This window comes from Amblyomma mixtum, chromosome 10 (genome assembly GCF_055824585.1).
Source record: "Amblyomma mixtum isolate Tamu chromosome 10, ASM5582458v1, whole genome shotgun sequence".
Lineage (NCBI taxonomy): Eukaryota > Metazoa > Arthropoda > Arachnida > Ixodida > Ixodidae > Amblyomma > Amblyomma mixtum.
In genome coordinates, this window is record NC_143021.1 from 78,106,541 (window position 1) to 78,128,453 (window position 21,913).

The 21,913-nt window shown below is 44.3% G+C and overlaps 1 protein-coding gene across 1 annotated transcript; it reads right to left on the bottom strand.

The window, feature by feature from the left end:
* Window positions 1-13,126: 13,126 nt before the first annotated feature.
* LOC149326220 (sterile alpha motif domain-containing protein 3-like) lies at window positions 13,127-19,111 on the bottom strand. Its single transcript, XM_089563968.1, has 7 exons — window positions 19,095-19,111; window positions 18,584-18,671; window positions 17,576-17,737; window positions 16,768-16,980; window positions 14,416-14,587; window positions 13,852-13,937; window positions 13,127-13,411 (listed from the first exon to the last, which is right to left on the bottom strand). Exons 1-7 carry the CDS (start codon window positions 19,109-19,111, stop codon window positions 13,127-13,129), a joined length of 1,023 nt encoding a protein of 340 aa, XP_089420094.1.
* Window positions 19,112-21,913: the final 2,802 nt, after the last annotated feature.

Sequence of the window (21,913 nt, forward strand, 5' to 3'; positions counted from 1 at the left end):
GTGGAGATAGCATACTTCGTGTACCAAAGCTGCCATTCCTGCACGGACCTGGCAGGCGGGCCTTCTGCACTTAAGAGCTCGGCCAGCTCGCACCACAAGCGACTCCTTTCGCCTACTTTAAAATTTGGACCCAAATCACCCCCCTCCCCTCCCCCCCCCCCTCTTGCGAGACGGGGGTTCCTCTCTAGATAATTACGTAAAATTTCTTCTTGCCGCCGCGTAATGTGAGAGGTAACTGGCCGGGAAGCCACGGCGCTTTTGAACGATGTGATGTGATCGTCTCCACGCTAGGCTGCAACACACCAGATAATTTTACAGGGATTGTAGCAGAAAGCAAATTCTTTATCCCCCCAATGGAGAAAGTTTTTGCACACAAAAGGAACAGCACCAATACACAACTTTTGTGCATGCAGAGCAGTTAATAGGGAAATCATTAATACCTTCTGCTCAGTCAGGCTGGAGTTTGTCACACGAAATTGATTTTTCATCGACATAACGCACGACGGGGCCGACGTCGCGTGTTGCGACGAGATGACCTTGGCAGAAGATGTCCCACGGCAAAAACAATTGCAGTCCATAACCGTCCTTACCTGAAAATAAGTTGAACACGATAAGAATTACTACCGTCTGCTGAGCCGGGCTGCCGCTCGCCATGCGAACTTCGTAAACACACAACGAAGCAGACGCTGCCCGCTGCGACGAGATGGCCTTGGCAGCGTTTGCGCTCGCGGCTACATGACCCTTCAAGGCGCTGTAATGCACGTTAGCGCCACTAAACAGTGTCCGCACGAGCCAAAGAAGCATCATAGCAAACATACAACTTCGTGTTGTCGTTCACAAGTTTCAGGCACCGATGAGGCCGAAAACAGCACTGGACGAGGCCATAATGCATGCTAGCGCCCCGAAATAGTTACCGCACACGCTAAGCAGGTACAAAACGTACATGACAACGTTCAAACACGCATTATTGAAGATTAACGACCTTTGATTGTCGATAATATCTTTCAGACACCACCACGACCGGCGCCATTTTTATCCCGTCTGACACCGCAATCGCATTGGTAAAATGAATGAAAAAATTAAATAAATCTCACCAGTATTGCATGAAAAATACTTATTAACTGCATTACGTAGAGTATGTTGATGGTAATAAAGAAATAAAGATCGCTACATTAATTAACAACTACGATTCAAAGATACGAAACTAACGCTGGTAGTGAATCAGCAATGGTATTTGTCTTTTCGGAGCGAATGGAACAGTGGAATTATAGTGGAATGAAATCGCCGACAAATGTGTGTTTCTGGCTTTCCTCCACGGTTTTTGGTTTTTAAGGAAAGGAAGTGGCGCAGAGTCTGTCTCACATATCTCGGTGGTCGCGTGGTGAAAAGTCTGATCTGCGCCGTAAGGGAAGGGAGGAAGGTGGGAGTGAAAGAGCTAGGTGCCGTAGTGGAAGTCTGCGGAATAATTTTGACCACCCTAACGTGCACTGAAATCGGATAGCACACGGGTGGTGGTGGTGAAAATCATTTATTTGGTACTTTACACAGAGGTTATCGGGGAGAGCCCCTAGTGGGTCTCGCCCCTTACAAAATTGCCGAAGACATTTGGAAATTCTAAAGTGTGCTTTACGAAAGCCTTGTGGTCAACCCACTGCCGCTTGCCCGAATCGCTTCGCGCGTGGCGGGCTTCCCGCATGTGTGGTTTTTATTGTCTTTGGTGACTGCGGTCGCCTTTTGAAGCGAAAAGCTTCACTAATAGATGCAGCTGCCTCAAAGCGCGTAAAAGCGGTCAGTGGGCTAGCAGACTATCCATACATGCAACCGTGCGCACAGCGCGTCTCAACACATCGCACTGCATACGCGTAGAAAGCCTCCTACCGTTTACATTATTTTGGTTGAACTACGTGCGAAAACACGCTACGAAGCAGAACAGAGCGCGACGCCTTGCCCGTCGGTAACAGCTCTGAATACAACGAATTTTTGGGGAAACCATATAAGTCCCATGCGTCAACAATAAGCCAAATTAATTTCCCACTACTTAGCCAATTAATTAAGTGCGGCGTCGGCAGTGAAAGCGCTCCGCTTTCTCTGTGCCACTCAGATCTTGATCTTTTTTTTTTAAGCACCTTCCCAAATAAGGTGCTAATCAAATTATACTGCTTAAGACAACACCATGATAGAAAGGCCTCAAGAAGTGTTACGTGTATCGCCCGACCTTGACAGCTTTGCGAAGATGCCACATTCTCAAACACGCAATGCGGCACTAATACTTTGTTCACAATTTTTTGAAAGAACATATTTATTTGCGCTAATATATTAGTATGTAAGTAAAAGCCTTATTCAAAGGGATCGTGTGTACAGATCTTTTAAAAGACACATGCACAAATTCCACCTTTAAAGCTTTTGCACATGTTGTAACCTTGTATTTGTTCGCTAGCCGCTGCAGCTCAGCCGGCCACCCGCCCGTGCGCACCTTGTGGTGGTGGTGGTGAAAACATTTAATTAAAAAGGACAGGCTTTGTGGGAAAGGGCATGCGGCGGGTTTCCGGTGTAAGAATCAAAAAACTCTGCCTCTCCCGTAACCGAGAGTAGAGTAAGCATGAAATGTTTACGGGCATAACACGGAGCGTACGCGGGCACGACGAGACGCAGGCCTGATAAGAATGTATATGCAGCGCGTTCGAAACTGTCTAAAGTAGTGCACTGCACGGGCTCGGGCCGGCCCGAAAGCCCGGGCCCAGCCCGGCCCGCGGGCCGGGCCGGGACATGATCTTTTTTGACGGGCCTGGGCCGGGCCAGGGCCTGAAGTTGCGGGCCCGGGCCGGGCTCGGGCTTAAAGCTGCGGACCCGAGCCGGGCTTGGGTCCGTACAAGAACGGCTGGTGTCCGACTATTCATTCACTATTGCAGAGGGAAGTACACAACTGCGGCATTGGAGCAGCTACACGGATGAGCTATGGGTTATTGTACGCGCTGAGAAAAAAAAACTAAGCTTTATTCATTGACTTATATATTTCCTTACTTCCATGCCGCGGTGGCTTAGTGGTCAAGGCGCTTGATTACTGAGCCGGGGAACCAAAGTTTGCTCCTAGCCACGGCAGCCGCATTTCTCTTTAGGCGGCAAGCATGACAGCCATGTACTTTGTAGTATCATTGCTCGTTGAAGAAACCCAGGTGGTCGAAATGATCCGGAGCCCTCTGCTTCGGTGTCTCTCAAAGCCTGACTCCTCTTGGGCCCTTAAGCCCCAAAACATAGCTTTTATTTTATAGCTACATTTTTCTCGTGTGGAAAAAATCGCAAATTAAAGCGCGTTTGGTTTTGGTTTTGATCCGCTGACCAGAACATCTCGTAAATGAAATAGCCACAAAAGCTCGCAAGAGTTCGTAAATCTCACCTCATAACCCCATCTATCCTTCCTCGCTTTTCAGCCTGGTTGTCATGACAAGTGTTTTGCCCTGTAAGTTATTTATTTATTTATTTTTATTTATTTGGTCATACTGTTAACCCTCAAATGAGGGTCGTTACAGGGAGGGAACAAAAACAAATACATAAATGATCAATCATGAGTCAGAGTTCAAAATTTGTACACCATTTCTCAAAAATGTATCAACACCTAGCTCAAATTGTTGCACGTTCATACTCTCCACAACATCACTTGGCAATTTATTCCACATTTCAATTACGTCAGGGAAGAAAGAATACCGGTACACATCCGTACGTGTGTTAATAGGCTGTAGTACCCTGCTGTGGTTTTTCCGGGAACCACGTTTTAGAGGCGCTTTCACATAATGTTCTTTATTTATTTTTAATGTCCCTTGCATTATCTGGAAAAAAAGTTTGAGTCTATGTTTTATTCTTCTAATTTCCAGCGTTTCCAATTCACACTGCTGCATCATCTTTGTAACCGAGTCAGTACGGCGATACTTTGAACATATAAAACGTGCTGAAATCTGCTGTACTCTTTCTACCTTCTTTTTTAAGCATTTTTGGTGAGGGCTCCACACAGCATTCGCATATTCCAGAACTGGTCGTATAAACGTTTTGTAGGCGACTAACTTAATTTCTCTAGTTGCGTTTGGAAGTTTTCTCCTAAGAAAGCAAAGCTTCTGGTACGCTTTTGAATAGATATTCTCAATATGAATACGCCAGTCTAGATTATGCGTCACTGTCACCCCTAAGTACCGAAAACTCTGCACCTCGACCAAGGTATTTTCTTCAATATTATATTCAAATCTGATAACGTTCTGTTTTTTAGTTACGTGAGTGTATGTAGATTTATTGTAGTTAATTACCATGCCCCATCTTTGGCACCACGAGTTTAATGATTGTAGGCATTTATTTAGTTTGATCTGATCTTCCGTGCAGGCTACACGCGTGTAAATTAAACAATCATCGGCGAATAGTTTAATTTTTACAGGTGGGTTAATATTAGACGGAATATCATTAATATACAATAAAAACAAAAGTGGGCCTAAAACAGACCCCTGCGGCACTCCAGACACAACTTCACACTTCCCCGACTCACTTTTCCCGATTCTGACCCTTTGATAACGGTTTTTTAAATATGCCTGAATCCACAATACTACATTTTCACTAATTCCTAGGCTCCTCAATTTGGAAAGTAGTTTATGATGTGCAACCTTATCGAATGCCTTCGCAAAGTCTATACATACAACATCTACCTGTTGGCATTCATCTGCAGCTGTACAAAGGTCATGTACAGTTTCGATTAGCTGTGTCACCGTCGAAAGGCCAGATCGGAAACCGTGCTGAACTGGGCATAATAAATCGTTTTTTTCTAAAAAATACAGAATATGTTTTGCTATTGCATGCTCTAGGACTTTACAGCACACAGAAGTGAGCGAGACCGGTCTGTAGTTGTTTACACATAGCCTATTGCCACTTTTAAATATCGGAACAACGGTGGCATCGCGCCAGTCCTGAGGTACTGAATGATCCCGCGAAGATTTTTCGAATAAAAGCTGCAAATAATACGACATCCATTCAGCGTACCGTTGAAGAAATACCGTTGGCATTTCATCTGGCCCACACGATTTTTTTGCATCCAACCTAAGCAAATGCTGGAACACGCCCTCCCTTGTAATGCGTAGGTCTTCCATTGGGTATTGTATTGCGCAGACTAAAGGATCACCGTCACTGTCACATCTATCCTTCGTGAAAGCTGATTGGAAAAAATGATTAAATACGTTTGCAATATCTTTCTTTTCTGTCACAACTGCGTCGCCATCCACTATCTGTTCTATTTCATTCTTTCGATCTGCGAAATATCGCCAAAACTTTTGTGGCGAGCTTTTAAGGAAGTTTGTAAGCGTTTTATTGAAGAACGTTTTCTTCGACTCCACCAATGCAGATTTTAGCATTTGTTTGGTTATTGAAAGTTCTGTTGCCCTGCTTTTTTTCTTCCTTAACCTTTTTATCTTACGCTTAAGGGGTATGATGCTCCTAGTTATCCATGGATTTTTTTGCTGTGATTTCCTTATACGTGTGGGGACAAAATGATCTATGCAATATTTGATTATGCCTTTAAATCGGTCCCATAGTTCTTCTACACTTTCGCGGTTGGATGCTATTTCAGATTCATTAAAGCTTTCTTCCAGAACGTCTAGGATGGACGTGTCATTCGCACGGCCATAATCCTTGACATGCATCACGACATATGGTTTTTTACAGATTCTTGTGTGCAGCGGTACATTCAAGCAAACCATCTTATGATCTGATAAACCATTCTCAACTGATACAGTATAGTCTGGTATTCTACCGGATATGAAGACCAAGTCCAACAATGACTGGGACTTTGGTGTAACTCTTGTGAAGTCTTTAACTATTTGCTTAAGATTATGTGAAAACATGATCTGCATCATTTTATTGGCGCTCCTTATTTCTGCATTACCCGTTGATAGACTTTCCCAGTTAATATGCGGCAAATTAAAGTCACCAGCCATTATTAGTCTTGTGTTTTCATTTACATGGGAGTTAAGAAATACATTCAAGCCATCCAAAAATTCTGGCGGAGTGGCTGGTGGTCTGTACACAGTCCCTAACATATACCACATGTTTGCACAGCTGATCTTGCACCAGACCGTTTCAGAGACATTGCAATCAAGGGCGACAGCGTTTATAGTGCTTTTCACAATAATAGCCACGCCACCACCTCTGGAATCTCTGTCGCATCTAAACACCTTGTAGTCAGGAGGAAAAATACTACTGTCATTAATTGCGCTATGTAACCATGTCTCAGTCAACATCAATACATCAGGGCTCTCAGAAATTAGTAGATACTCTAAATCAGTTACTTTATTTGCTATACTGCGGGCGTTTACAAGTAGAATTCTGAGCTATGACCGAGAAGAATCGCTTTCCGTGTCAGAAGCCTTGTCTGAAGTTTGCAACTGAAGCAATGTAGGGCTAGCAGTCTTTCCCCTCTTTTTGAATCGAGGAACCTTAACTTGCTCAGTACGGTACAGACACCGTTCATTCTTTTCACGATCCCAGACGTAGATATGATTGTTTATCTTAAGCTTGTCATGTACCAGTTGCACCTTTTTGCCGTTTGCTCGTTCCTTTTCACTGCTTTGCCATAGTTTCTTTCGTAATTCAACAGTTTCTTTAGCGTAGTCTTGACTAATGCTTATCGAGCTGCCTTTCAGCTTGCCGCAGTTCTGCATCACAGACTGTTTTTCTCGCGAATCATAAAAATGCATGATTACCGGCCGATTACTACCGTCTTTTTTCTTCCCAATACGGTGAATTTTGTCGATCGTGTTCACTTCTACTCCCAAGGTTCCTTTAAATACATTATCAATAACAGCTTGTTTCAGGTCGCGGTCTGATTCACCCTTGTCCTCATCGATACCAAAAACTAAGAGATTATTGGATCGGCTTCTGTTTTCATACTCTACCAACTTATCCGCCTGATGACGAACAAGGGATTCTAGGGTTTGTACTCGCTTGTTCAATTCTGCAATCACATTAAGTGTAGCGGTCAGTTTTTCGCATTTCACGTTCATTTCGGTCATTTCAGCTCTTAATGCATCTATCTTAGCATCTGATGAAGCCTGATTATCAATGATTAATTGCAACATTTCTGCGGTTTTAGGTCCAGGATTTTCTTCAACATCTCCTGAAACCAACAGTGTCAACACCATAGACCAAGAGTCAACCAAAAAATTCAGGAAACTGCGAGGGCACGGCAGGGCTAACAAAAAGCGGTCATCACTTCTGAAAGTTTTAGCATTATTCAAATAACGAACCTGCAACAGCAGTAACGGCCGCTTAGGCATGTTGTCGCCAGGCCAGGTGCCGTGCCCTCTGAAGCCTCCCTCGATGCTTGGCTCCTTTTGTAGCCGGTCCACTGTTGACGTCACCGTCACCGTCGTCGACGAAAGACGATCCACGAGCTGGATGCCATCAATCCGAAAGTCTTGATAAGGCGTGAAGAACAGCGGTGCCCCGTCCGGACTGCAGAAAGATGTAGCGTTGGCGAAAAACCATGGCAGAACCTGCAACAGCAGTAACGGCCGCTTAGGCATGTTGTCGCCAGGCCAGGTGCCGTGCCCTCTGTTATCACGGGGTTCGCGCGTTATCTTCTTTCATGTAAGTTATCACGTGGTTCGCGCGCTATCTTCTCCACCAGTAAGAGTAAAATTAAGCCGGTCTTAATTGGTCATTGATCGATCGTCATCCCAAAACATACCTATACACTATTAAAAATTCATTCGGGAAGAGCATATTAGTTTAGGACGTTTATAGTCTTCAAACGCGCACCGTGAAATACTCAAGCCTTTTAGCTTTTCGTTTCTGCTGAAAGGAGACCAGTTCGGCCATGAGTTCAACCTGTGAGATCGCCTTCACTAAAAAAATGTCATCCCACTGCTTGCTAGGCAGCTTTAATGTTTATACTTCGCGGGTGGCAAAATATAACTGATTAAAATCATGGAGGAATGCAAAGTAGTCCATCACGCGTGTACGCAGCCCTTTTTATTTGGCTCTCGGAACTTCCGTGTTTATCTTTGGGCACCTGCACGAGATCACTGTCCAAAAGATGGGCCTGGAGAGCACTACTCTTAATCACTTCCTTCTGGGTTAAAAAGAACCAACTTTCTGCAAGCCAAACTGTGGTTTCAGAACCTTTGTGGCCAGTTTCTTATCAGTCTAGTAGCAGTCTACTTGCTCAGAGGAAGCGGTATACCTCAAGTGATACTGCGAAACGGGCCGGGTCGGGCCCGGGCTGGGCTCCACTCCGGGATTCACGGGCCGGGCCGGGCTCGCTAGAGCTATAATTTAGCGGGCCTGGGCCGGGCCCGGGCTTGAAGCTGCGGGCCTGGGCCGGGCTCGGGCTTCAGGTCGCGGGCCCGGGCCGGGCTTGGGCCTCAGATTGAGGCCCATGCAGTGCTCTGGTCTAAAGTGCGTAGAGGCGAAAGCGTTTTCCGCACCACTTTGCGTATGTGGCACTGGTGATGTTACCACTGGATTACGTCACACATAATTCATGACGAAGTAATGACAAATTACTGATTAGTGTGTAATGACTGATTAATGACTAAATATTAATAAACTGCTAATTAATGACGCTTAAGCTTCGCCTTTAGGAGTCGAACGCGACAGCGTGTTGTAGCGCTGCCAGGCAGTCCGCGGAACGCCACCACCCGTTCGGCGTGATGCCTCGTCCTTTGAACGCGACGCTTTTTGAGGAAAGAAAATTACGCAGTAATTCGCTGCCATCTCGGTGGACACCCGAGCCGCACCTTAAAGGAAGGTAGGAACGCCACCACCCGTTCGGCGCGATGGAACGCAACGTTTTTTGAGGACAGGAAATGGAGCAGTAATTCTCTGTCATCGCGGTGGACACCCGAACCGCACCGTACAGGAAGGGAGGAACGTCACCACCCGTTCGGCACGATGCGTTGCCCTTTGAACGAAACGCTTTTTGAGGAAAGGAAATGGCGCAGTAATTCTCTGTCATCTCGGTGGACACCCGAACCGCACCATACAGGAAGGGAGGAACGCCACCACCCGTTCGGCGCGAAGCTACCGGCGCTTGTATGCCGGTCCTGTAGGAGGGCTTAGAGAGTCTCGTTAAATCTCGTACGGTGCCCGGATGTTCTCGTTTCAGTGCCCGGATGAGTGGAATTCAGTGCCCGAATGTTGGCTCTCGGTCTTGGCGTGACTATCACCACACTGCCGACAACGGGAGCTAAAAGCATTTCATGCTTGAATATTGTGGCATGTATGTGCTTTTTGCACGCGTTATTAGAAATCGGAAATTATAATTCCGTGCATTATCAAATGCACAGCTCGTCTCATATCTTGATAAACATTGAGAAGCACTGGCAGCAGTTATTTTTTGTGACTCAGATCACCGCGTTCCGTGTATGAACGCATCCAGGTACGAGTGTTTTCTCGTGGTTATAATATTGCCAGCGTGGGCTGGCTGTTTTGCATATGCACGGCAGTCGGCTGTGTGCGCGGAACTAGTTTAACGCGTTGGTCATGATATATGGTTTTTTTTTTTTGCTGCACCACGAAGGCTGAGCTTGCATAGTTTAGCAAACGATTTAGCTGCCTCAAAGCGCGTAAAAGCTGCCAGTGGGCTAGCAGACTATCCATACATGCAACCGTGTGCACAGCGCGTCTCAACACATCGCACTGCATGCACACTAAACAGTTTCTCACCCTTAAGGGTGCAAATCAGTTTGTCCCCAGACGAACACCCTTTGACCCCAATTGGGTGCTTGAAAAAGGGTGCTGAGAAAGGGTGCAGACATCAGCACCCTTAAGAAAGGGTGCACAGCATGAAATTTTAAAGGGTGTAAAGGTTGCACCCTTACTAAAGGGTGCTATTTTAGCCATAACACCCTTCAAAATGGGTGTTGGAAGGGTGCTCCGCATTGATTCACCGAACAAGCAAAAGGCTAGGATTGATGCACGAGAGCAAATGTGCCCATATGTGTAGAACGGTCGAATCTGCAGACAGTGCTGGTTGTCAGGCCACTGCTGGCAACTGCGATGCATTGTATGATGTTCTATAGCTACCCAGTTTTTTGGATCATGCATGCGGTGCATCAATCGATGGCCCCTCCATGCGCACATGCATGTGCTGGATATGCTTGGTCACCATCCAGACATGCCTGCAAGGAAAAATTTATTATGGCAAACAATGCTGACCACTTCAAAGGTAACATATACTCCCTTGACAAAGGCAGATAATACACATCATGCAGCATTGGGCCACATTTTCCTCATTTGGGGCATGTGCGGCCCGGGAGCCTTGTATATATGCATATCAGAGTGGAGATGAGTGAGTGCACATGAGGCTACAGTTTTGGCACAACAGAGCAAATTTATTAAAAACACCAAAAAACACTTCACACAATGATACTACGTACACTGAAGAAAAATACACGTCACCTCGACTATACTAGGGCCCGGAACTTTAGGTATTTGGCTTAACATGCCTATAAATGCCTAAATGGGGGATTTTAGCACTTATTTATTTATTTATTTATTTATTTATTTATTTATTTATTTATCATCATACCCACAGCGCCATTGGCTGGCATTACAGTGGGGGGGTGGAAGAAAAAGTACACAAATGCCACCGCGTGCAGGTGGTTACAAAAAAAAAGATAACAATGAGATAGAAAGAACACGGAATTATTATACACAAAAAAATGTCACAGCATGGAAGAAAATGAATCATTTGATAATATGGACACTACTTCCTCAGGCAGCTTGTTCCATTCCGAAACCGTTTTGGGGAAAAAAGACATTTGCCTGCCTTTTTGGCATTTTTTAAGAAATAATACCGATTTGACCGTACTTGTTGCCTATAAATGCCTAAATCCGGCATTTCGGTCCTAGGTGCCGTTCTTCAATTTTTTTAGACATCTTTCTAAGTAAATTTTTAGACATCTTTCTAAGTACAGTGAAAGGCACGCACCGATGCACGCACAAGAGGGGCAGGTCTAGCCAAACCTTTTTCTCGAAGTGTAACTGGCGCAACTAAGCAGGTTGTATATCTGCTTGAGTGTAACCCGACACCCGAACCGGCGCCGTCTAGCCGGCAACCGTAGCCTCAGCGCGCACAAGACTAGCACACTCGTGCGCTCACTGCTCGCTCGGCACTCGGTGGACTCTCGACCGCCTACTCCTCCACAAGGAAGGGCCACTTCTCTGCCTACGCTTCCAAAACATGCGACATTGACTTGAGTGGCCTCACAAACTTTGCTTCATCAGCGCTCTCCATTTCATTTCATATTGACATGCCGAAAGAAAAGGTATCGAGAGGCGCTCGTTGCAGGCACTGGGTTTCGCAGTTTGAAAATGCTTTTTAAACTGATGGAACTCTGCCGTTCTGCAAAGGGTGAGAAGCTTCAGTACCAAGAGGGAAGCGATGCCATGTAGCGCAACACGTCGCTACCAACAAGCATATTGCAAACCTGAAGAGAACGACGGAGGGGACATCGCAGCTCCTACTGGCATAGGCTTTCAGCAGTAGTTCGGCAGCAAAGGAATCGTCATTTGCCACAGAGTTGTGTCAAGCATTTTTGGAGGCAGATGTCCTGTAATGGAAACTAACAGTGGTTTTCGGATTTTTGTGGAAAAGTACACGAAGCAGCATGTTGCAGATGAATCAACGCTTCGTAAGAGATACGTGAAAGAGTGCTACGAGGATACTCCCGCCAAAATCAGAGATGAAATTGTGTGTCAGTCGACGAAACCGCAGACGCTAGCGGATGGTATGTGGCCACCTTCATCGTCAGAACACTGAGCCCAGAGAAATCCAGACGAGCAATCCTGCTCAACTCAGATGTTCTTGAAAATTTCAGCCATTCGACGACAGCGCGTTTTTTCACTTCATGTCTGGAGCCTCTATGGCCAGGAAATATTCAGTATGAGATGATACCTTTGTTCGTTACGGATGGTGCATACTACATGTGCAAGGCAGGAATGGGACTGACACTTTTATGCTGCAAGATGGTTCACCTGGCCTGCGATGTCTATGAAATGCATCGTGTGGCCGAATGTATCCGACTCTCTTTTCCCCAAGTAGACGAGTTGTTATCTAGCACAAAACAATTGCTGTTTTTAGCACCACAGCACCCGACATTCCTCTGCTGCCAAAGCCTGTTTTGACTCAATGGGGAACATGGATAGACGCAGCAGTATAATAGACACGGCACTCTTAAGTGGTCTGTTCTGTCTTTTAGGAAATCAAGGATGACGCTGCGCGTGTGATTAAAACAACAGCTATGTTCCAGGAGGCGAGCGTGGAAAGTGACCTGACACACATCAGTGCAAACTTCTAAACGCTTACAGAAAGGATGACAACGTTGGAAAAGGCCGGATTCTCAGTAGATGAATCATTGAAGGCAGTCGAAGTACAGGCAGCACTTCGAAAACTGGAAGGAAAAGGCGCTACTATTCTACGAAGAAGCCGCCGTGGTGACTCAGTGGCTATGGTGCTCGGCTGCTGACCTGAAAGACGCGGGTTCGATCCCGGCTGCGGCGGTTGAATTTCTTTGGAGGAGAAATTCGAGGCCCGTGTACTGTGCGATGTCAGTGCACGTTAAAGAACCCCAGGTGGTCGAAATTTCCGGAGCCCTTCACTACGGCGTCTCTCATAGCCTCAGTCGCTTTGGGACGTTAAGCCCCATAAACCATAAACCAAACTATTCTACGAAGATGCAACAACTGGTAGAAAAAAACACACCTGGAAACAATTTCGCAAATCAGAGACCTTCTAGGCGGAGACGATATGGCCACATCACCTGAACGCCTGAGCCCCTGTGAACTCTTATGTTTTAGGTTCACCCCACTAACTTCATGTGACGTCGAAAGTAGTTTTTTAAACAACAAAGCTATGCTTAGCGAAAACCGAAGGAGCTTCAAGTTGAAAATCTGAGAATGTGCTTTATTGTTGCGCGATTCAATTGAGGACAGCGTACGCTCCGTGCTTGACTGACAAATCCTGTACTAATAAATAAAAAAGTATTATTAAAAGCGCCTATTTTTGCTTTATAGCGCCTATTTCAATATTTTTTAGAGCCTAGATGCCTGCCTATTTGCGAGGATCTTTAATGCCTAAATTTCCGGGCCCTATTAATTACACACTTTTTGCAACTTTATTAAGAAATTTCGTTGCCACCACCCTTGGTGTGCTCAATGTGAGGCCAAGAAAAAGACGCTCTAACACCACAAGGGTGTTGAACAACTTCCGGTTGTACTGGACATTAAAAAGCCAGTAGGCCGACAGAACAGCCCCCAGCCCCTCCTCTGCGTTCTTTACAGTAAACAGTTTTTCTCTGTCCACCTTGATGTGAAGAAATTCCGCCTCTTCAATTTGCCGTCCCGTAAAAACTATGCACGGCGTTGCAGGAACGCTCAAGTACTGTGATGGCAAGAAATATTTCATTGTTAGAAACAGGCCACAAGAGATTAATTCAATCCCATCTCTCCATGCTTAAGTCACCCCCTTCGTAAAGTTATCTGTACGTTATACATTTTTTCAGTACGATACAAAGAATGTTAACAGTACAAAATGGCTTCTCTTACATTTACACATGCAATTTTGTTTTATGTGCAACGTTAATTTTTGGACTCTAACCAGCAGCACTCACAATTATTAGATGACAACTTCATTACCTTTATTTATTTATAATACATTTGCTAACCAAAATAACACCATTACACTAAAGTAACTACATTGATATTAAGCTTCCTCTGTTCATTGCATCACAGCAAAGCTCAGCAACGTCTTAAACCAATGCTTTCAGTAAAGCCCATTAGTTCTACAGATGCATTATAGCTGCACAAAATCAAGAAACTTACCTCCTCTCGCACAAACAAAGCTGAGAGCCCGTTCGCCTCTTTCACATTTGCAGACAGTATGCGCAAAACTGCAACTGTTAGGATGTCTGCAAAAGCAAAACATTTATAGGCAACACTTCAATGCATTTTTTTAGTATCTTCCTAAAGTTTCCTAATTATGTGACAACGGCTGTTTAGAAAGTGATTTGCTCTGTAACCTGTGCCCACAAGTAACGGAACATTGCTGCTAGGTTAACAGTATATTATTTATGTCTGCTGCATCTTGAAGGCTATTCTAACGGGTCTTCAGGTATTGTCTAGTGCTTGACACAGTGCAAAACGTTCCTTATTACACATGTAACTCTGCTATATTACAACAGTTTATTTCTGTTCCGTACACCAAGCAACATGCCATCAAATTCTTTCCATTCAGGACCAGACACGAGTTGCAAACATCGAAAGAACCAAACCTTTAAACATGGATGAACTCTACTGCTATGCCTATAAGATGAAACCCTGCAAAAATAATTTGCTAGAGAGTGTACGTCTTAAATATACCAATAAAGCCTTTGTAACACTACTCACGTCGCGTTCGCAGCCTCTCTGGTGCCATCTCTGTAGCACTTCGGAGAGATTCCATGTTGGTAGCTTCGCAAGCAATCAGCTGCATATGTGCTAATTTCACAACTTTGTTGATTCCTTCTGCTATCGTTGCAGAAGGGTTGACCTTCGTCAGTTTCTGAAAGTCGCTGCAAAACTGAAAAAAAATATAAGTGCTTTACAACAAGACCCCAACACATACAAAGCAGTGATTTTACTTTATAATGGCATCAACTGAATATAAGGCAAGGAACTGACAAATGTGCAGTTCAAACAAGCACTCTGACCACACAAAATACTAACACAACCTTATTTCTGGAGGTGTACTTGGGCCTGAAAACTTTGATTCACACACGAAAGAAAACCAAAAGTTATGGTGCTCACAGTTTAATCTTGGCACAAGCACAGCCTTCATGACACAGCAAATGAGTCTTCTGCCGAAATGCATTTGAGCACTACCTTTTTCTCTACATCAATGCTTTGGAAGCAGTAGCTGACCGTTTTTTGTACTACAAAAAACATGAGTTCGTAGAAGAGATGTCAAATCTCAAGAAATTTTGAAAGCTAGGAAAAAGGCAATTTTTTGTTTTCTTCCCCAGAAGAATGCAACATTTGGAAAAAAAAAACGATAAAGCACATTTTCATTCAACAAACTTATCTTGCAAATCAGAAATAAGTAAAGAATTTTGTTGGCACCAGAGCAAAGCTACTGCAAATCCTTTTCAGGAAAAGTTAGTGGCAATGCATAGAAAGCAGTTGATGCAAAGCACAGCATCAGTCTACCCAGCATGACATTTCAGTGACTAACGTTCGGCTGCTGATTCCAAGGTCGGCAGTTCGACCCCGGCCACTGTGATTGTATTTCACTGGAAGCGAAATGTAAAAATGTCCGTCTGCTATGGGATCGCAGATGACCTAAATTAATTCGGAGCCCTCCAATACCGCGTACTTCAAAGCCCTGACTTGCTTGAGAACATTCAATCTCATAATCAAAAGAGTATACCGGGGGCACTGAAGTCTGCTTTAGTGGACAAATGCAAAAGCAATGTGCACTACTGCTGTTTCTGTTGGTGTGTTTGTGCAATTTAGTTCGCAGTGGCCACCAAACCGCACACCATTCAGAGCTCCTCCATGGGCCAATCCCCATACTATATGCAGAATTAGTCATCCTCTACTGAACGTTCACAGACGCCGGTAAGAGCTCATGCCACTGCCAGTGCAGTGGTGCAGCAGTTAAGCGAAGCTCCAATGCATTGGCAAGTAGCTCTGCCTGCCACAAGCACCCATACGGATCATGCGACCCATGTTGCTCTCCTACTAGGAGTGCGCACTTTCTGTTCACACACTTGACGCACAGAACACCGCGTCATGAGCCAAGAAATGCTTTCACATTAAAAAATGGCAGTCATTTCCTCGGCTAGGCGAAGTCAAAACAGCGTGGTAGTTCGAGCTGCTTTTATTGATATACTTCGTTTTGTTTCACTTGGTTTTGCATCTTAAAACGTTGCCACGCTGAGGAGTGTAGGGTGTGTCTTCCTTCATGGGCTACAACCCCCACCCCACCTGTTACCGTCCAAGCTTACAACCTGATTACCACCTGCGTGGTGGTTCTTGCTTACTATGTTGTTAGTACCTGCCCGGTGATTACTACTTAGTCGCCTGAATGTGTGACATCAGCATAAATTACCCATAGTGCGTCCCCCACTGGAGGTAACGCAGTGAGCCCTGGCTTATGAAACACACAACAGCTAAATGCAGGAACTGCTAGTAGAAGTGTAGTAGAAGTGCTAGCAGAAGTGTAGCAGTAACAAAATTATTGCATCACTATGACGTCATCGCTAGGGAAAAAAATGCTCATGCACCTTTTCTTGCATTAAGGTTCGAGAGCATGTAGGTACACAACGCTTTGTATGCATTCCCCCCGTAGAGCAGCTCAGTGTGCACATTACCGAACTGTGACCAGTTTTTTTTTTTTTCACAGCACAGATAACGTTGGATTCAGGAGTAGCCGACACATGACTGACGTCAGCAGTCACTTGCTACAAAGACATAGCCACAATGTGGATAGCAGATTCCCAAACAGCTCATTTAGACAAAATTTTATAGTGCATATAGTGTGAGATGCTACTGTGCAGAAAATTCAGCTTCGAAATTTGCCATTTTTCTTCAATTTTTCAAGTTTTATTCAAGCACTCACGTTTAGTGTGCATCAAAAATTTGTTTTTTGACCAGTCACAGAACCTATATTACTATTTCAACAAATGCTGCCTCACCTAAGAAGCAGCCTAACATAATGTAAATGCTGTCTCTCAAATATAGTAGCAAGAGTTGACTTACCCTTTCAAAGTTCATTAAGTAAGGGTATTTCTCCCTGGCTTCTTGCACTGTATTCGTTGCAAGCTCAGAAATCCTGTGGCGGGAAGTGAGTGCCATCCTTTCCTGTATTTGCACTTCATCTGGGGAGGCTTTTCGGCACTCAGACAGAAGCCACTCGGTGTGCATGCCGAAGCTGATTTCGTCCTCCCCAGAAATATTAGCGATTGCAGCAGCCTGAAAGAAAAAACAGCAACATAACCAACTGTGGCATGAATATACGTATGCAATGCATATAAACATATACTAATGTTTGAGCAGTATTGTCTAAAAGCTGGTCTCATGTACTGCGCTTTTATGCGATACATCCATCTTCACAAACTGACGACCAACTAGAATTGCATGGGTCACGAAAAAAGCCGAATAGTTGCCTTAACACTTGACCTTGTTCCCACCTGCTGACTGGCAGCCAACCCACAAAGGACTGTGGCTGAACTTCAAACAACTTTATTAGTGCCCCAAGGCCCCATTATAAGGGTAGCCTTGATTTTTGTTACCTTTTTGCTGTTTTTGATTTATGGTTCTTAGCCTGGCCTAATTAAACTGATCCAAAATATTTCAATATCAAATCAATGCATCCAAAATATTTTAACACCAAATCACAACACTACAGAGCCCAAAAATAAACACTAACATTCTGAGCACATGTGATCACAGAAAAATGTAAATAAGCATTAGCGAATTAAAATTGTGCTCTTTATTAGCTAGCTACACATCATCCTTTTTAATAAAATTGAAATGAAAAAGTATTTTACTGCAGAATGCCCCTCACCAGCTTTTGAACTTTGTGCCGCTCAAGCTCCATTGTAGCTGCTGACTCGCTGAATTTTCTTTGAGCTGCAAACTTTGTGCGGTTCTCTCCTATTCTACCATCACTAGGGAGAACCCTTCGTTGATTTTTAAACCTGTAGCGCAGGGCTACCTTCCAGGAGTCCTGAAAATTTTATGAGCAATAAAATATTACCCACTGAGTTCAAATTCAGACATTTATCACAAAGGAATACGCCGAATCAAATATTCAATACGAATTAGAGCATGCAACTTTGCTGAGCAGTGGCAAAGGAAGCATTCTTTTTATACACTGCAAACGCTATAAAAACTGCAGACTGACGCTTCATCAGACATGCATGCATCTTAAGAAGATATCAAGAGAAAACAACCAAAAAATCTATGGAACTTTCATCATCCACACAAGAGGAGAGACCTCCGTCAGCACGCCTTCGATCACTCTTGAAGAAGGAACAGCTTTATCTGAACTCTTAAGCTCCTTCGTCTCAGAAATTGTCTCCCATCCTCAGACCTTGTGGTGTCTATAATCTTAGCTCTTTCTGATCGGTATTTATTGTGCATGCAAATAAAACCAACTTCGGTTATTAGTAGTCACTGCATGTTTATCTCGCTTCTGTTGTCTGTGCTTTTGTGCTGCTTTACCTTTGTTTAGTGAACCAGCTAGCCGAAACTGGCATTCATCAGAAGCAAGTGCAGCTGTAGTTACAAGAACAGCACACATGATAATGACAAGTGAAAAAAGGAAGGCAGGTCAAATGTGCTTCAATGCAGTTTGGCTGCCAACACTGCAGAATGGGAGGGGCTCTTCACTGTGATGGAATATGAATACGACAAGCCGCAAACATGTTGCAATTTCAGTCCACTGAAAAATGCCAACTAAATAATAATGCTGCTACTGTATATTTTAAGCTATCATAAGGAATATTCCCAGAATCACACTATCTAGAATGCTCACAAGAGGCTGCCACCAGTAAAATCACAATATACTTACAGCTCCACTCCCAACGACGTCTCTCAGTTGTGGATATTTCTGAAGCAACTGTGAAGTGACTGCTGTGTAGAAATTACGAGTTGGGAACCTGAAAAATATTGACAAAATTAACGTTACTGTAGCCCACAAAGATAGTTTATGGCTTTACCTCTAATGCACCGACCCCATAAAATATTTGCATAAGCGTGTTTTCACAGTCCACATCTCTGAATTTGCCGAGACAGTGCGTACTCTAGCACAAATTAGCCCGAAAAATTTGGCTACTAATTACAAGATCATGAAAATTTTTTATGAATTACCCCAGTTTTTAAACTACCGAACCTGTAGTTATCGAGGTTTTACTCATTCTCCCAAAGAACAGAAAGAAATTTAGAAACCTGGTGGCTACACTTGTGCACATTACTTATGATAGCAAGAATTTTGCAAAATATATCATTTCGTTCCCATTGATCTTAACTCAGCAGTGATTGGAAACCTCACAGTTGCCAAAACTCGAGGGTAATTTACTTACAGTGTGCTTTTCTTCATTTCTGAGAACAGCAAACTGACAATTTTTTTGAAAGCTGCCGAAGAAAGTGGGCTGCCATTGGTGATGCTCTCATGGAGGCCTCCAAGAGATGGCAACTTGAAGTTGTGGCCATCGTCATCCGAGTGAGAAGGCCTACAAGAAAGCTGCAGTTTAGAGCTCAGTTCTCAACAGATTGCTACAGGAACAAAGTATCTGTGCCTTCCATCACCAACGGGCTTGCAGAGAAAAAATATTCACATTGGCTCTACTACTGCACCCTAATTGTGCGCCTTCTGTGTAAGATTGAGTAACATAATGTCTGTGCCAGCGAATCCCAGCACTAAATTCACTGTCAAGGTTCCAGAACTAGTTTAGTATATACATTAGGAGGCATTGAAATGCATAAGATCAGTAATGAACATTCTCATGGATTTGTTGGATAGGATTCTAAGGTTAGCCACTATTCTAAATGCAACAAAAGGCCATACTGGATGCCTATGTTAAGCGTGTTGTGCTTCAGAATATTTATGACGCTTGGACTCTAAAAATGTTAATGTTCAAAGCCAGTGTTATGATGAGGAAAGCAGAATTACATCCAAGCAGAATCTTGGTAACACAATCACATCTGTAACAAATTTCGATATGATTCGAAATCGTAAAAGTTCATACCACAAGTGTAGTGTGTATGAATTTTAAAATCTGAGGTGTAGAGAAGTCTTACTTGAAACTGTGGCAATATAAACATGGGAGCGGTGAATGCGCCAGTGAGCAATAAGCATTATCCTGACATCAGCACCGCCATGACTGCTAGTTGAAGAGTGCACACTGCAAGCACCGATAAAGTGGGCAGCAGACAATGGCGTTAGCCATAGCGGATAGGTGTAGTTTCACTTCCCATGCTACAGTGTATTGTTCATTTGTTTCTGAACTCTCTTTTCCTCCTCCCCTCTCCAGCACAGAGTAGCAGGTTAATATATAGATATGTCCATCAGGCCGACTTCTCTGCCTTTATACACTTAATAAATTTTTCTTTACAACACGGTTAAAAGGCAAAACAAATATTTTGCGATCCTGTGAGGCTCATTATTGAGATTGTACTGTACCACTCAATTCAATGCACTTACAGATTGAACGACACATCAAGGCCATTTTCGTGGTCATCTCCGCCACTGGCCAGAGTCCTGTTTCCGTGCTCATCTCCGCCACTGGCCAGAGTCCTGTCAGACACAGTGGGCTGCAAGAAAAATCCAATAGCTCATTCATCAATTCGAAACTGAGTTGTGATTTCATTGACTACACAGCTACTAAATCAATTTACCTCTGAAGATGTCGGTGCACACTGCTGCTCACTGACATGTGCACGTAGCTGAATTTTGGACAAATCTGGGATACTGTCCTCAGCAGAAAGGTTGACGTATTCGTCAAACGTCTTGTCCAAAATCTGGAAATGGCAAATAACAACTGGCTTTTATACTGTGCACGAGTCTCAGGAAACTCCATGCAAGACAAGTTGGTGCGGCGAGGACTGCCGTCACTGCCTCCGTTGCCTAGTGCAGCAAAACAAATTACAAGTGTGCAACCGCTGAGCTATGCATTCAGATTAGAAAACATACCAGTAATGTGCCCTAAATTTATTCTGATATGAGCAAAATCACTAATATGCATTTGCATGGTGAGCGATCCTCCACCGACCCCTAAAAAAATCAGCACAGTGGATGAAGTGCTTGTACTGGCATGAAATGCATTTCACTCTTGTGTGTACTAGCATGTAGCCCCCCAAGAAGTGTTTTAGCCTCTTGTTACTGACAAGCATAGATCTATTTTCTTTTTTTTTTCTCGGCTATGCTTCATAGCCGTGGCAAATGGAATATTATGCCTATTGCGGACTGTGCAAGGCAGCAGCGATGACAGCTAGGCTGCACGGCGCGACTGCTAAGACAAAGCCAGAACAAGGAGGAGCAGCTATATGACAAAGGGCTAACGTGTACAGTCCGAGAGTGACTGCCTGATTAGTCAAACTACATATAAGTACCATCTCCGGGCGAAAAGGACAATTTTGGAAGACTGGGAAAACAAGCTACGAGAAGAAAGACATGGACAAAACGCTTCGACGGCAACGCCTCGTAGCTGGCCGCCGTCGCCCTGAGGTCCATGCACATAGGTTTCGGCCGCAAAGCCCGAAACGCGACTGTTACTGTTACTTACAGTAACATCAACCATCGCCAGAAATAATAGCACAGCTCAGCAGTGCCACTTCTCGTAAGGCCATAGTAAAAATAATAACTGCTGCATGGAATCCTTACACATAAGTTGCGCAAAAGAACACGAAGGAAGAGTACAAAATGCGCCATGTGCTCTTACACAAACAAATGTAAAAGCTACAGCTCGGCCAGCAGTTGCCAAGCGGAACACGACGCGAACCAGGCGCGAAACATATATTCCACTGCAAAATTGCTCTCGCCCTCACATGCCATGTCACGCCTCTCTTAGCGATGTAAACACCATCCGGATTCGAACATCTGGCGAAAAGCCTCTTATCGGCTGCCACCGCGATGGCTGTTGAGTCGGCTGTTGACCCACAAGACGCGAGCTCGATCTCTGCCGCGGCGGTCGCATTTCGATGGAGGCGATATGCTAGTGGCTCGTGTATTGTGCGATGTCAGTGCGCGTTAAATGAGCCACAGGTGGTCGAAACAGTCCGCGGACCTCCACTATGGAGTCCCTCAAAAACTCGGTCGCTCTGGGACGTTAAACTCCATACACCGCCACCATATAGAGTGCAGCTGAAAACAAGCAAAGGAACACACGTGCACTTGCCTGGA